An 18062-nucleotide genomic window follows, 5' to 3' on the forward strand; every position below is an offset into this window, starting at 1 on the left:
TGGTTTATTCTTTCCGAATATAACTTAACCGATACACTCAACAATCGCGCTAAACAAACGCTATAGCAACGAACTTCAACAATACCGTGTGACTGCAGTTCAATTACTCACTATCTATACACACATTACAACCTCTCCTCTATATATACCAGCCCACCCTACATCGAGCAATTACTAGAGCATTCCCGAAAGAACAAGATAGTTCTAGAAACTAGAGGGCGCCACAGTGGTCACGTGACTCGCTGACGCAACAATATGAATGAGTTCATTAAAAGCCAAAACAACCTCGAGAATTTTCAAATTACAGAATTACTGTAATCGTATCTTCAAAAGCTGAAAAAACTGCTATACAAAATGGGATAAGTTTATATGGATCTATTAGAAGAATCTGATTTTTGTAGGTGCAAAAGAAGTATATATCGATTAACAAAAGAAATTGTAATTTTATGTTACAAGTGCTGTATTGTTTATTTTATATGTTAATTGATTATATATTTTCATTTGTTGTCTGTAAAAGAGAAATAACCTTGCTAGTTGGGTGTGTAGTTTGAGTAGCTAAAAAAAACTTTATTGTAGTAGCTACGGAGTTAACATCTTAATTAAATTATCGTTTTTAGTGATCCTATTGAGCAGGGAATCGAATTCCTGGAGGTGAAGGCGTTGAAATAAAATATTACATAATTTCAAACCTTTAGGAATTTAATAATCCTTTAAGACCAGTGCAAAGCAAAGTTGAAAATGGTGCTCATTATATATGTTTTTCTGAAGAAGATTCAACGAACATTATATTTTCTATGTAATGTTTAGGCTTTCATTCATTACTTGTTCCTGAACCATAAATGATTTGCCATATACAAAAGGCTGAGGTAATTAATTTTTACTTTGCAACATAACTTCAAGATCTGCCCCCCCCCCCAGTGGCATAGTGGTATGTCTGCGGACCGTTGGTATTGTATGATTCTAAATAATTTTCGTTTAGTAACGATTTTGATTTAGGGCCGGGTTTTAAGAGAATTTGACGTTGACAGGGATATTGTGTTTACTGGCTAATTTTATCCAAGTGTGGATAATTATTGAGCTGGTTTAAGGGACAAAAGATAAACTGCAGGGTAATGTTCTGCTGTTGGGTTTGTTAGTATCAAACTTTGTTCGTGAGATGAGTTTTGTTGCATTATTAGTCTCAAAGTGGGTTCCTCGTCATCGAATTTGCATTTACCTGAACATAATTCGCTAGATTACGAGATGTTAACGAGATCTAACCATGTTACACAAATTTAATGGTTAATACATATATGTGCTTGAGAAGAAAAACTGCATGTAAATGGCAAGTAATGTTCCTGGCGGCCACGCTTTACACACCATCTAAGTTTCTCACAAGAACACCAGAAAAAAATTGTGATCTGCATTCTGTGGCGGGAACAATTATGTGTTGTTCACATAATCAATCCACTCAGGCTCGGGACATTCAACCTAAAGCTACATGTGACCCGTGGCAAGTTATCCACTTGGTTATTTTGCTTCATTGATGATGTTTAAACCTACTCGTACCAAGTTCCTGTCATTTTTCAAAAAACAAAACATGTTTCTTATACGTTTTCGATTGTGTTCAGTTTCTGTTGGTCAAAAGAGGGCTTTTCTCCCTAATTCTTTTTTAAATTAAGGCTCAGTTTTTGAAGTTAGATGTTGGATATTTTATTGCACTCTTGGAGACATTAAAATAATAAATACATTTATATTTTAAATACTATTTTTAATTTTCTCGTGAGGCCCCAACAACCGGGTTTCTTTCTTATTTCAAATCTATTCATGTATAATTTTGAAAAAAAAGTATTTCATAGTAAAAAATATGCTTCGAATACTATATAAATGTTTACAAGAAAATTCACAGAAAATATTAATTTCACTTAAGTTAGGAAGCCGGTATTTGTACATATGTTACCATTGTCATAAAAAAAGGCATGCCATAATGCAACAGAAGAGCCTTGAAATTATGGTATCACAACTGACAGAATCGACAGTTTTCCAAAATACATAGTAATTACTAAATTCAATAAGTCCCCTCAACTTGGTGCAACTTTTTTTTTATTATTAAAACCTTCATTGCATCTCCCCATACAGCATTACCAGTCAATATGATACTTGAATAAATAGATACTGTTCGTGATTTATGGTTACACCCCTGAGCACGTATTTAAAATTCAAAAAGAATACCAAGAATCAGGGCGACTTGACTCTAAAATTATATTGGGGCTACTATATAGAAGGTGCCACATTTTTGTCATAAGAATAACAAAAATATGTACTTAAGAAGTATATATAATTTAATATTAAAACATACGTTGTTCACACCATCAGTAATTTTGAAAACACAGAAGAGCCCATCATAAGATATGTCTTCAACAGAATTATTGTCAAGTAAATCCTTTTTGATATACATCATTATTGGTAGAATTAAGTCACATGTTAACTGAAATGTTAATGTGATGGCAATAAACAAATAATTATCTCTCTATTGTGCTAACAAACAATCTATTTTTTACGTATTTTTCTCAGTGGGCCAGGCTGAGCCCGAAAAGAATAATTGCAGTGTGATCTGTCAGACAGCGCCTGTTTCGATATCTGATTAGACCATTGACACAAATGAAATAACAAGCGATATCGAACACGGACAGCCCCCTATGGGTTTGTGGTAAGTTCAACATAGTTGTTCACTGACGACCCCTTAACCCACTTACCTTGATTTGCGTGACACCCCTCCTGCCACAAGCAATATTTTTTGTAGGTTTTTATGTTATTAGCTATTCTTCGTTTGCTGAAACTCTCGCGACACCCCTAGCAACTTTCCGTGGCACACAGTTTGGAAACAACTGATTTACAGACTTATAACACTAAAATCCGATGGTGGACAGAGCGCAGATAGCCTTTTGTGTATCTATGCGCTGAAACAAACAAAGATAAACCAAATCTATTTTTTTTGTCGTGGATTTAATGAGATGTGTAAATATAACATTATAAACTAGTCTTATTAACCTTCATTACCGAACAGGGCACTGAGTTAAATCAGAGAAAGTGATTTTTTCCCGAGATATTCTGTTCACTGGCAGCCAAACAACCATGAATATGAGTGACTGTCTCACGTAATTGCAAATTATTTAACATTTGGGCTGTTTAAATATTTCATGCAAAAAATGATAATAAATTAGTAACATTCACTTGAAAGAACGTCAAATTTAAACTCTAACATCAACAGAGTATCATCAAAATGGCAATGGAAAGAATTTTACATTATTAGGAAACAAGTCTTGAAGTTTGGTTGAAGTTAAGCACATAGCTACACAATGGGCTATCTGTGCTCTGCCCACCATGGGTATCGAAACCCGATTTCTAGCGTTGTCCATTTACAAAATAACATGCAATAACTGCCCAGAATTCTACATTGGAGAAACAGGAAGAAAATTGGAAACCAGATTCACAGAACACAATAAAAAACCGCCCCATGTTTTCCACCATTGCAACTCAAAAAACCATAGTATATCTATTAAAAGCACAGTCATTTTAAACAAAGAACCAAACATAAACAAACGAAAAATTAAGGAATCTATCTTAATTGAACAAAACAACCTACTCTAAACCAACACTCTGGGGTGCTAAGATATATCTTCTAAGTCTTGCAACAGTATCCGGTTATGTGACCTCTTTCTTCCATGCTGTATATATATATATATTTGTGTCAGTGTAAACTACTTGTACCTGATGATGACAAAACCTTGTCGAAATGCTCTACCTCCGAGGAATCTTGTCTCTAAACAGCACATTTATGGACTTTTTTATAATTTTTCTACCCATTACAAACCTAAGTTTATATTTGCTATGAACTATTATCCCTTGTGAATATAATCCTTCATGCCTTATTTCTCTCGTGCCGATTAATGTAATAGGCTCCAAAAGGATGTTTATCTTGCAGTTTCAAATATTTCCGTCGTTCAATCCTAACAAAACTCGCAAAGATTTATTTAGTTTTGTTATAGACTCAAAACAATGAAAAGTTATGGGTGGACGAACTTAGATAAATGCATTAAAAAAAAAGGCTTATCCGGATAATGTCGAACCATAACAGATTTATCTGAACATATCTTGGAGACGGCATGATTGGATAATGAAGAACAACTTTAATATAAGTTTAACATAACAGCAAACTCAGCCAAAAAAGATGTTTCAACACTTTGTTTCATTTTCTTTACCAATTATACTAAATATGTTATTATAAAAAATCAGTTCTAGAATACTCTTGGATTAAATTGTTGAAATTGGGTTAGAATTATTATTCTTACTTAAATTTTGTACTTGATATAATAACAAAAACTCATAGGTTCAGGGGTATTAAATTTATCTTGCATCCAACCAACTAGATTACTTCCTTTTTGTTTTTTTATCATTTATATCCATTTAACTTTGCATGCTTAATGTCCTTCTATCTTGGAAAGCATTTTAAAGTTTGTATGAAGCCATTCTCCTTCAAGTTAATTTCTTCTTCAGTAATATTTTGACTTTTAAATTAACTTAGCATTTCTTTGGAAAAAATTATAAGGCATTTCATATTCTTATTTTTTAGTAGATATGGTTAGAAAATTATCAAGTACTTCAATGACACCAGCCCCTACACTTAATGCTGCTAGGGGAACAATAGCAAATGCTGTTAAACCAGAAGCATTGAATAAAAAATTAAAACTTATCGCAAACATATTAATATCAGAATAAAATTTATAATCTCTCCGATTAATAAACATTTTTCTATAAATATTCCTTCATTATTTATCACAGATTAAAATTCTTTCTATATCTCATTTCAAGACATTTAGTATTTAATAATAAATATTTTAACAGTTTCCTTATATATTTGTTTAAATTCATTAACACTCTTAGATATATCAATTTATCTAATGATCTGTTTTATTTTTCTATCTTGAAGTTTATAAAATATAAAATAATTACAGTTACTTCTGATGGTAATGTGAGTTGAATAGTAAGACTGCAATAAATAAATTATTGGTGCAATTTTATTTCTTCCTCTTATAAAAAAGTCAACTATTTTCTCTTGTTCCTTTTTGGAAATCATTAAAGATAATAAGATTTTTGTTCACTGAATCTAAGCAATCAACGTCAATCATATCATTTAATTTATTAGAGAATAATATTTCTTTTTTAAAATTTGTATATAATTCTATAAATTTATCTTTATTATTATTTTTTGTGATAGATTGTAAGTCATATACATCTATATCAGCAAAGTTTATAAAGTTCTCTTGTAACTTTTCATAGTTAGGTTATTCTAAACCTTTTGCACATGACTATAGGTTATCATAGTTTAATTGGCCATAGATTGAATTTAACAATAAATTAGTTTTTTCACAACCAGATGGACCAACAATTAAAAGTCTAAATGAATGTCTTGGTAGTAAAGGATTTTGATTAGAATCTTTAAACTCTTCTGGTTCTGTATAATCTTTAATCTCTATCATTTATTTAACTATAAGTTAGTTACTTTTAACTATCAGTTAAATTATAAGTAAGATACTCTGATCTATAAATTCAAGTACAAGTTGAGCTAAAAAAATTATAAGACAGTGTTATCTGCATGGCTTCCTGATGATATTGACAGTGATACATACTTAGGAATATTGTTCTCTGGGGGGACAGCGGGAAGTTAACGGACTTACAACGTTAAAATTCGGGGTTGTATTCCCCCGGTAGACACAGCAGATAATCCAATGTGGCTTTACTCTAAAAACAAACGAACTTAAAAATACAAACAATTTTTAGATTGATAAATATTTCCGAGTAATGAAATAAGGAAGTAGTCAAAACTTAACTAGTTAACAGTTATTAAGTTGTTAGGGTTATTTTAATTGATATGTAGAATATGTGCATTTTACATTGTTTAACGGTTCGGGTTATTTTTCGAAATTTTTACATTTTAAACACATTTTTCGATGTCTTTTTCCATTAAAAAAAATTCTTCAATATTTTTGTCGGTTTTGAGCTTCTAAGTGGGGTTGTGTTTTAAAGGGGTGAAATGGAGACCTGAAGAGCAAGACAAAGAAAACAAAGGTTAATGATTTCGGATCATTTTGAACTAATTTATGATGATTTGTGGCTATTTCTGGTTTTTGTTTTTTGTATTTCTCGTGTTTAACATTTTACAGAAACCCATTACACATGCTACTTCTACTTATTCATTCTGATCGGCAACAACATGTCTGTCGTGTCCAAAAGTTACTCCTAATAAGGGACTTTCTAATTACTAAAACTGGTCAGATATCACACACAACAAGACTTGGCGTATTAACCTAATAGCTACTCATAGTAATACTAAGAAACCATTACTGAGAGTTTTTCCAATTACTCAAACCACCCAGGTATCATCACCTGTCGTGTTAACACAAAAGCTATTCTTACTAAGACATTTTCTAACTTTTCAGTTATCACACATCTGTACTTGTTAACGCAATAACTTCCGCTGTGAGAAGCTTTTTAACTACCCAGCTAATACAAACCTTCCTTCTCGCAAACAACACTTATCCTAGGGGATTTTGTTTTCTAACTGAGTGTAAATATTCCTGTGGAGTTATATAATATGTTATGCCCAATATAAGTGAAAAACTAACACACTTGCCACTCACATAAAAACTAAAACTAACAAAGTACTTTTCTACTACTATATAGTATCTAATATTGTTTTGAAGCTGTTGATACACAATACACACAGCACAAGTTTCTGATGCTAACGTCATCACGGTGCTTTACGTAAGACATACACAAGAATTTCTGTGTTTTCATCACATCCGTCTTCTTTATGAATAGGCTACAGTCTCTAACAGAAATGTTCTTCTCGGTAGCGCCTACATAAGGTATTTTACCTTATATCAACCGGAAATAAAGGCATCCCGCCGGTACCAATTCCAAATATTTTGTGAGCATATTTAGATATACAAAAGTAAAAAAGTACCCACAACCAAACCTGTTCTTAAAATCTTCGAAAAAAAACAAGATGAATAAGCATATATTAAAGCTAGTATTGAAACATAGCGATTAATGAATACAAATGACAATCTTAAGCCACATGTTTAGCTCAAATGTATTTATCTTTCTTGACATTTATTTATTTGTGCTGCATACGAACAAAGTGATCAATGTCGTCCTTGAACATCTGCCTCCTGGTGGAAATAGTGGCAAATGGAAGGTATTCGGCTTGTAGCCAAACTCCAGATTCCAGTCACGCTTATCTTTACGGTCGACTAGACCAAGGCCGTTTTCTGGTAGATCCGAAAAAGCCAACTACACAAGAATTACGTTTATTCTCAACTGTTTTACGACCTGTTTGTCTAGACACTGCGTACGTATAGCTGTTTTAAGTGAGAATTCAAACAGCTACAGTTCATAATGTATGGTCAAAATGAACTAGGGGTAAGTTCTCAGTAAAAGATATTAGCCAATCATAAAAGCTAACGTATCGAGACTAGACTTATAACTCAAGTAGGCTTTTGCCCACAGATTCGTAACAGGTGTGGCCTCCAAATCCCTGGTCAAACTGTGGGCGCTTCTTACTGTAGTTGGTTAGTGAGGTCACGTGTGGGAGGGAAGGACCGGTTTATGAAACCCTCCTGGCGGCAAAAGGAGCCAGAAAACACCAGTAATAGTTGTAACAAAATTTGTTGTTTTTTTTAAGGAGTACACGTAAGTGAGAAATGTACGTTTCATATCGTAGCTAGCTCTTTGAAAAAAGATTTGAAAAACGAACTGTTAACAGTTTCATATACAAACTAATGAGCAAGCAGAGTATTAAAAAATTCAGCAAATATTAAAGAATTCTTTGGAAATAATGCGAGAGGCAATATCTTAAGTGTTGTACTGTGTCTGTCATTAAAATTCAATTAACGAAAGTATTTATTAAGTATTAAAATATAGATGGTAATATGTTTAATACACACAACTAAATTAAAAAAGACTTGTTGGATATACAAGAATGTTCCAGTTTAATAATTATTATTTAGTTTATTTGGTATTTAATTATTATTTAGTGTATGACAAGCGATAGTTATGACAAGTTTCGTTATGTAACTCTGTAGGCGTAGTACGTTGTGAATTAGTTTAATTGTTGTACTAGGCTTTAGTAATTGTTGACGTCATCTTACTCGAAGCTTTTATGTCTTTCTCGTTATGTTTAATATTGTTGTTATTAGAGGGCTAGATATTTCAGTCGCGTATTATAAATACATGCAGATACAGAGTTCAAGTAAGAAGTAAGTTAGTGAAAGTGAAGTTAGACTGCGTGATTGTCAGTTCAGCCCTAACAAACAATTTATAAAGTGAGAATTTCACAGTTTGTATTGTAACAACAGAGCTAAAGAAGAAGAATTTGACTTGCCAAAGTGTGTTCTACAATAATAGAACCTGCCTGTGTGGACTTTGACGAAAAGGAGACAATGATTTAAAGCTCTGGGTGCAACTGTGGTAACCAACAGTTATAGTGGTGATTTTTGAGTGACTTTCACAGCTTGTCCTGTAAGAACTGAGATAGGGAAGAATAATTCGTTTTGTCAATTGGATTTTAAAGAAATTGTACCAGCCTGTGTAGACTTGTGACGAAAAAAAGAATTATATAAAGCTCTAGATTCAACTGTGGTAAACAATAGTGTAACGAATTTTTGTACATATGTTTGACTTATCAAACAAGTGGATTGTGTGCTGTCCATTTATTGTTGAAATTTATTATCAACAAGTCACAGACACCTACTGTAAAGAATCTGGCCTTACAAAACCTGACAAAACTGAAAACTAAAAATACATACGTTCTAGCTAGGATCCACTTATCTAAAATCTCATTATTCACAACCTTATTCAGAGGTCTTCGTAGAAATGTTCAGTGCTGTACTTATCAGACTCCTTGCATGTGTGTGCTCATTCTTTCTCATGAACTATCGTTTCTCGAAAAGAAACGGTGTAGAATACAATTTTATTCAACATTTAAAATGTGGACATAAATGAAAACTGGAGAGTGTTCAAAAGTGTTTAATAATTAGTTTGTGAAATGTGCTTTTAAAAGAGGACTTTCAAAAAAGGAAACAAACGCGTTCATACTGGAAAACAAATTCCAGATCATGGCCAGCTGAAAACTGTAGTTTCAACCCACGTTCCAACTTTCATCAGCACAGATAGAGAACGTAATCCAATAACTTTCATACGTTTTAATGTGTGAGAAGCAATTTTTTATATTTTCCTTTGGTTTTTGATACTATTTTTGTTTTTCAGCTAGATTTTAACACTTGGTTTTGTTTTTTTTTCATCGTGCGAAGGTATACATTAAAATATGTGATAATTCTAAAAAAAACTCAAACGCTCTGTTGTTGCGAAAGGAAAGAAAGGAGTGCAAGCAAATGTCTGAATGACATAAATATCTCTCAAATTCCAAAAGTGGTGTAGGAAGTTTCTCCACAGATTACCAATACATGTTTGCAAGTCATGTGTCGTCCTTCAGAGTAAAAGTTATTACTCTTATTAGAAAAAAATTCGTTTATTAATCATTTTAATTACTCGTCAACAATAACCAGGGCAACATAATAATAATAAAAAAACTAATTTTATAATCCAAAATAATTAAAGTATAGATAAAATGAACTATAGTAGTTCACAATTACAAAGTTTACTCTGTTTATCTAGTTTTGAACAAAAACTTTATTAAAGCGAAACTATCTTACGTTTGTTTTTTACACGAAATACATTAAGATTTTATTTAATTTACCTGAATTTGGACTTCCTTGACTGACCCCTGGTCTTATAATCAGCGTCATCTGTGAAGTAAGAACCCTTTGTTAAACGAAAAATGATAAAATAATTTCTAGTGAAATACTGTAAGAAGAATTACGTACTTAAGATTATTCGTTCTTTTACCAGAACATATACTATTTGCACATTTGAGTTAACTATCAACTCTACAACAGTGAAAGTTCCTTTAGTTGATACTGCTAGGGTGACATCATATTGCCTGTGTTTGTAAAACGTTAAAAGAATTTAATGTTCGTACATATGTATAGAAAGTGCGATTTTTTTTTATCCAGTACAATCGAATAACTAACACAATGAGGTACAGTTTACATCATTCATTTCTTTCGTGATACACATCCAAATAATTTTGTGAGCTGTGAAAATTTAAATTGTTACTTATAACACAGGCCATGCTGGATATTAGAATTTCACTTGTTCAAATGCAAACTCTGTCTAAATTGGTCGCTAACTTAGGTACGTTAAAATAAAACTATATTCCAAAACATTATAGCATAAATTACTGTAGAGGTTATTGTTCATCCCAGGTTAAATTTGTTCAACCTGAATAGCACCTTATGCGGCACATTGGCTAAGCGTTTAGGTCATCTTTAGCGTTTATCTGTAGTTAGACTTAGTGCCCCAGTTAGTAGCTTTTACCTCCTCTTTTCTGGTCCATTTATAAAGTATTTTCAATATTCTTTTGTCATTTATTCTTATTCAGTGCCCGTATCATCTTAATATATTTTCTCTGATAATAATGTAATTTCTCTGGCAGTTTTGTTATCGAAATTTTGGTGTAGTAAATTCTAGCTATTTTTCGTAAGCATCTCAAATCAAAGGCATCAAGTTTTAATTATTGTTTTTCAGTTATGCTCCAAGTTTCTGCTCCATTAATTTAGTATGGATAATATGCACGAGTTATAAGTAAATTTGGTCTTCAAAGTGATATTTATATCCTTTCATATGTTCTGAACTCGGCTTTCTCCATTCTTTAAACTATTTCTGTCTGTATACTGATGTCGGGCTCAAAAATATACAAATCTATCAACTACCTTAATGATCACTTCAATAGCAAGATGGACCACTAGTCTTACACGTTTTTGATCCAAATTCAACGACTTCTGTTTTCTTGTAACTAATTTTCGAAGCCCAGAATATTTGCTATTTTACTTATGTTTTCTGTTGTCTCTATCATTCGTCCTTCCGTAGATTTTATCAGACAGGTGGCTAAGTTCAGCCATAGCCATATCTAATTTAGAACTGGTGACCTGCAGCACCCACCGCCTATGTGTTTACTCTTAACAGAATAACACGATTGACTAGTAGTTATATTGTCCGTTAGAGGTGATGTTGAGGAGTGTGTTTAGTAGCATAACGTGACTTCAACCTTAGACTTTGCTTTCTACAGCCCAGCACATTACCATTAGGCCATGCGAACTAGTCAACCAATTTAATACAACAGTAACAAGCTAGAAACATCACGTTTTCCCAACACACTTTACTTCGGAACCACGAGCAAACGTGTTTTTGTGTTTTTTTTTAACTGAGGTCAAATCACCGACGACGAATCTTTTTGTAATGGAAATACGGTTTTTAGAACTTGTAATGGAATAACGCACAAGTAAGATTCGATTGTTTAAAAAATAACGGAAACTTTAATTGGCTTTCATGCCTTATGATGCGATCGTTGTTCGGTGGATTTGCTAACTATTGCTAAAAACTCGTGATAAGTTTCGTTGTCATGGCTAACACATAGCATTGTTACGGGCACGAGAGTCAAAGGTATCCGTAAAGCCATTAACCCTAGCATGACCGTCGAACTGCCTTCAGATATCAAACATACCTACATATCAAATTTTTCGTTATCATATAAAGTTATCAATAATTTTATTTCTTTTCTCGCTATTCTCTTAACTGATGCTACAGGTATATATATCTGAATGATAGTCATGTAGCTGTTTTGGAGAGTTCAAACCTGCTTCTAAAATACAATCTATTTCAGAATCATTAAGTATTTTCAATACATCAATATTTGTATCACTCCATTTAAATCCTCCATAGGGTAAATAGTGTTTCAATGTCCACCCATATATGTTATTAGCATCTGGATAAGCTAAATAAATAGATTCTTTATTACCATCATAATATTTATTACTGGTTTGGCTGTATCTATCACAACACTAAAATACCTTTCTCAAGCATTAAGATCATATTATATTCAGCCAATAATTACAATTCAACATCACTCATTTTTACACTCTAATTACACTCTTTCAGCTCGTTATAAACAAAAGTAAGATATTTTAATTCATTCATTGCCTTAAGCTCTTTCTCAGTTATCATTTTAATATCCTATGACAGAGTGCTGTGTAGTACCAGGCAGGGTCTAATTTATATGTTTTCAAACAACATCTCTAAAGTTTTCGAAAATATCAGAACATCAATCTTTGCATAAAGATCAGAAAATTTTTTCATGTTTTGTATCTTAAACTCTTTCGAAATGTTTAAAGCATGTTTGTAGTTATCATCCGATATATTGCATTAGTTCAATATACTATAATGAGTTTCTTTTAGTGCTGATTGTGTTTCATTACATTTATGAAATGTGTCCATATAATTTTAGAGATAGGCTCCTTTTCTTATTACAAGAGAACTTATCTTCCAGTAAATATTGTATTGTATTTTTTCTGTATTTTTATAACTGAATTTGGTTATGATTACCTTATCACTGATATAACAAATACTATTATTTCTAAATTCTTCATTTTCTTCATCAGTTTTTATAATCTCATTATGTAAATTTTGTATTTCTCAAACATCTCCTTTAAGCATTTTCATGAACTAGTCGGTGCATTTGGTCCTTTAAAACCTATAGGATTTTTACAATGTTTATGAACAATTAACGATATTTACTTCTGTAAGTGATTCATCATATTAACGATATTTACTTCTATAGGCGATTCATCATATTAACGGTATTTACTTCTATAAGCGATTCATCAGCGTTGGAAACTTTATTCTTCTATTTTAGATTATTATTTCTTAGCCTTACTTATGAAGTGTCATTTGACACTGTCAACCTGATGTGCATATTTATATGATTCGAAGTTATTTATGTTAAAGTGCTATTAATACACTGAATAATTAATACAACGATTTCTTTATTGTATGGTAAGCACTGTATTATGATTCACAGTTTTTGATACAGAATTCAAATCAACAGTGTACAGTTCTTTAAATAAACATAAATAATGTATTCTTTGGTTGCCTAAGTAACTGACAAGGTACAGGGAAAATCAACACTTATTCTAATCTACTTGATCAACTTTTAACGGTTGATGTTGAAGTTTTATTAAGTTTTGAATGAAAACGAACGATACTAATTATGTACATGTATGAATAAATGTCAGTTTTATATATATATATATATATATTTATATATTTACAGCACGTACACGTTTTGTTGAAACTCAAGTTGTTGACTGAAGCTAAAAGCAGTACTTAGCAGCATTATAATCCTCAGGTTTACTAGTTACATAAAACCTTCCCAGAAAAGTTATCAGATCCAACTAATGTACTTCTGAAAATAAAGGACACGGTCACCTCCTCACGCAGTACATACTATAGTGTCATAGCAGCTTTTATCTGAATAAAACTAATCTAAATTGTTAATGTAATCAAATCAGTAGGAATCTCATAAGTTGAACTGAGTTAAAATAACCTATATATGCACAACTTGAAAAAGATTTTGGCATGTAATATAGTGTTAAAAAATATAGTTAAACGTTCAGTATTTCATATAATATCGGCAATGTTTTCTTGATTAAAAGAATCTAAATTTTGATGTTAATAATTCGAAATGAAAAAAATAATAACAGTAGTAACGAAACATTTAAAATTGGGGTGATGTATCAAACGTTAATACTCTAAATATTTATATCACACATTCGCTCCTACATCGTAAACCCGAAGTATAATTTCGAACAAAGTGCATACATGTGCAATACAACAAGCCTTAGGCTTAAGAATTTCTATAATCATTATCTGATATCATTTTGTATCATACATGTGCAATACAACAAGCCTTAGGCTTAAGAATTTCTATAATCATTATCTGATATCATTTTGTATCATACATGTGTAATACAACAAGCCTAAGGTTTAAGAACTTCTACAATCATTATCTGAGATTATTTTGTACCTAACTGGAATTTAAATAAATAACACACAAATGACAGGTTTAAGTGGTTTGTTCCATCTTTAATTTTTGACATATAAATTACACACTTTATAGAAGACTGTAACGTGTATTTTGTTATCTTAGTGCGCAAAGTGTTTCCATTACGTGTATTCTTAATCTTTTGTTTTGTTCAAAACCTGGACTTCATCCGCAGTAAGTGATGCTTTGCATTTGGTGGGTTTAGTTCGGTTTAGTTTATTATGAATTTAGTGCAAAGTTACACGAGGGCTATCTGCGCTAGCCGTCCCTAATTTAGGAGTGTAAGACTAGAGGGAAGGCAGCTAGTCATCACCACCCACTGCCAATTATTGGGCTACTCTTTTACCAACGAATAGTAGGATTGACCGTCACATTATAACGCCCCACGGCTGAAAGGGCGAGCATGTTTGGTGTGACGGGGATTCTAACCCGCGACCCTCAGATTGCGAGTCGAGCGCCCTAACCACCTGGCCATGCCGGGCCTATTATTCTTAATCTATCTCTTTGTCTACTTAGCCATGCAACATCAAGTACATCTGAACTAGGGTGGGGTTAAGGTTGACATACGGGCCATTGAGAAACATAGGTAAAATACATGCAGCAGCTGTCTTTCCACAAAGGATTCATTGACCTGCCCTTCACATTAATTGGGGATATACTGTCTATTATACAACTTTACTTTTGGTTATTTATTCATCACTTGGCTGCTATGGTTAGAAGAGCATTTAAACGGCTCATTTTGAGAGGCTACTCGACGAATGTCCTTCGGTTGATCAGCAGTGCATTTACGAACTTACGCTAAAATTCAGGGTTCGATACCCTGTGGTAAACTTACTGCACATAACTCATTGTGTACTTTTATTCTGAAACAAGCAAACATACCCGACGAACACAGAAAACAATACACATATAGCAACAAGCAGCTACATTAGATTTTCAAAACAATTTTAATCTAACATGGTGAACCTCGCCTGTGTAGCTACATAGAAACACTATATTTAGGTAACAGAATTTTAGGTTTTAGAGGATATTAAAATTTTATTTTTACTCGGAAGAGGAAAAGACAAATATTACTGATTTCAGGATTTAAGACTTAAATATTATTGAAATAATGTACTGTAGCTCATTCTTGGATGGGATTTACCGAGTAAAGATGGTGGGACAAAGTTTATGTTCCTGGACATATATGAGCGTTTTGACGTTTTCCATTCCATTTAAATATACTCTCACTTATCACACACTTAAGAGCTGTAAATTTCCAAATTTTCCAGTAAATGGTTTTTAACACCTATCAATCCATGTTAGTTTTTAATCGGTAGCGTTATTATGTAACAAAATACTTATTGATTGGTATTTTAAAAAATATCCGTTGAGATGGGAGAACGAGACTTACAATATATATGCAGATATAATTCAAAGATAATAATGAAAGATTAATGTTTATGCAGATTTCTAGTTATTAGAAGTTTATATAAAATTTATTTAATCGTGAAATTACTGCTTCCACTTTTTTCTATACTGATTTTTAAGAAAATTACATTTGTTATGAATTAAAATTTTAATACTTTGGGACTAGCCTGTATATACATATAACTTGAAGAGAGGTATGGGGGTTTAACAAACAAGCAGTAGACGTCACTTCAATGTGTGTAGTATATTAGCACTTCTACAAGTAAAGAAAATTATTTAAAAGTAAATACTTTTCTTTTGGTTGCGGGATTGGTCGATTCCGTACGTCTGAGAATATGAACTGAAAGGAAAGTTTTATCAACGTTTTACGAAAGTTCTACAGATACAACAAATATCGACTATTACTATTACTGTAATACAAAAAGAAGGAAATTACAAACTGTTATGACGCATGGGAAAGCTTGAGCTTGACAAATCATACGGAATAAAAATGATAACATTTGAAAGTTTGAGATGGAGAAGGAATTTTATACTGTTGATAATTAATAATGATTGAAACGTTCTTTGTGTGTGGATCAAAAGTAATGGGGTAGGAGTTTTTTTATGTTTTCAGGCAAAAGATGCAAGTAATTTAAACTGCAAATATAAATAAATTGTTACAATGTGAAGTGAGAAAATTTTTCTCAAGATATGTATAAAGGACAAAGGTAGAAGTATTTCAATAACATCATTTCCTTTGAGTCTTTGTTTAAGGAACTGACGAAAAACAGTTGCTCTAACACTTGAAATAAAGAATGGGCCCAATAACACTTTCTACCTACTCAAAATTACCAGCTACCACACTCTAAGTCTTGCCCTAGTTACTCCAAGTGAGACATTTTCTGCTTATAGTATGTGTAATAATGGGGTTCCTGCTCCACTTAACGGTTAACGAATTTAAAAATACAAAATATTAAAAAATAGCAAAAAAAATAGTTTGAAATCATCAAAATAATCCAAATATTTCAAAGATAGTTCAAACTCATTATAAAATAGTTCAAAATCATTAAAAACATCGCAAATGACAATAATCAAAACCTTTTTCGTTGTCCTGCTCTCCAGGCCTCAAATTGTGTCTCCCCACTAGGGGTTTCTACGCCTTCACTCTACTCTTTGGGGGTATTAAAAATATAAGATGTCCTTTTAACACACAACCATCCTGAAACAAAACTCTTTAATATTTACAATGTCAACCTAGGATTTAAGTTTAAAAGACTTAAAATAATTAAAAATATTAAAAAGGGTCCCCTTTAAAATACCCTAAAATCATTACAAAACACACACACACACGTTAATATGAAATTTCATATTCAATGATATGAGTTTTCTAATTACACTCTTTCAGCTCGTTATAAACAAAAGTAAGATATTTTAATTCATTCATTGCCTTAAGCTCTTTCTCAGTTATCATTTTAATAAATCTATCAGGTAAAACTATTTATAACTCGTTTCAATTGTCATCCATTAGCGCAGCAGCAATTCTATAACCAAACTGAGTTTTAATTATTTTAAATTCAGAAACAGAAATTTCATCTCTTTGGTTTTGTTCTCTCAGTTTACGAATTTCGGTATACTGAACTGTTTCAATAGCATTAAAAGTTTTTTATTGCTTCCATTTATATAGGAGAAAAAATGACACCACGCTAAAGTATTAATATCATCTGATAATATATATATATATCTTATGTCATCATTCTAGCCAAGTGCTTTCTTGTTAATTTGAACAGAATATGTTTCATACTTTTTACCTTTTATTAGATTCATAGTTTTGTATATATTTCTTTATGGTTAAATAAACATTTTTTTTTATATTCGTCGAATGTAATTCAATTTCTAATAACACAATTTTAACACCTTTAGACTTCTTACAAATGTTATCATCTTGTAATTTTAAAAACATACATCTTAAACCTGAACTCTAGAAATTCAGAAATTATTTTACTATCGTTCTCGTCTTTCATTTTACCCAAAAGTTTTTTGTTTACTAACGGAACACCACAAGAATATTTTTTTGGATAGTTTGAAATATAAAATAAATTAATATTTTCTTTTATATCCATAAACAGATCGTCTGTTTTTGTCTCGTAAATATGAGAATTAGCAACTTGGTATAATAATACTTTGGTTTTCATGAATCCATGATTGAAATCATACATCAACGTTTTCGAAAGATTTATAATACTCATACCAACGTAATCTGCTTTATTGAATATTACATTTGTTTTATTCACATGAATGACGGATAACATTTCTGTAAATATCGCTCCCTTTTTAAAATGTGGTTTAACTGTTAATTTTTCAAGTTTGTTTCTATGAGAACATAATTGTATATCAACTCGTTTTCTAATATTTCCATAGTATTTCCAAACACAAATTATTTAACAATTTGTAAAATTATTTTTCAAAATCATTAGCGGTTTTAGTTCTCACTTGTATATTTAGATCAATATATTTAAACCAATTAGATTGTCTAAACTCTAACATTCTATCAATTTTTTCAGCTTCATTTCTAGTGATAAATATTGTTTACGATTTATAATGTGAAGCACGTGAAAAATGATGAATCACTTAT

The 18062-nt window shown here is 31.7% G+C and overlaps 1 protein-coding gene across 2 annotated transcripts in view; it reads right to left on the reverse strand.

Moving 5' to 3' along the window:
- Positions 1–18062, reverse strand: part of LOC106461713 — a 37499-nt gene that overhangs the window by 16658 nt on the left and 2779 nt on the right. For both annotated transcript variants that reach the window (XM_022388740.1, XM_013921562.2), the window contains exon 3: positions 9800–9848. In XM_022388740.1, coding sequence (XP_022244448.1) covers positions 9800–9848 — 49 coding nt within the window. The remainder of the gene's footprint in view (positions 1–9799; positions 9849–18062) is intronic.

Source organism: Limulus polyphemus, unplaced genomic scaffold (assembly GCF_000517525.1).
Source record: "Limulus polyphemus unplaced genomic scaffold, Limulus_polyphemus-2.1.2 Scaffold1016, whole genome shotgun sequence".
NCBI classification, from domain to species: domain Eukaryota; kingdom Metazoa; phylum Arthropoda; class Merostomata; order Xiphosura; family Limulidae; genus Limulus; species Limulus polyphemus.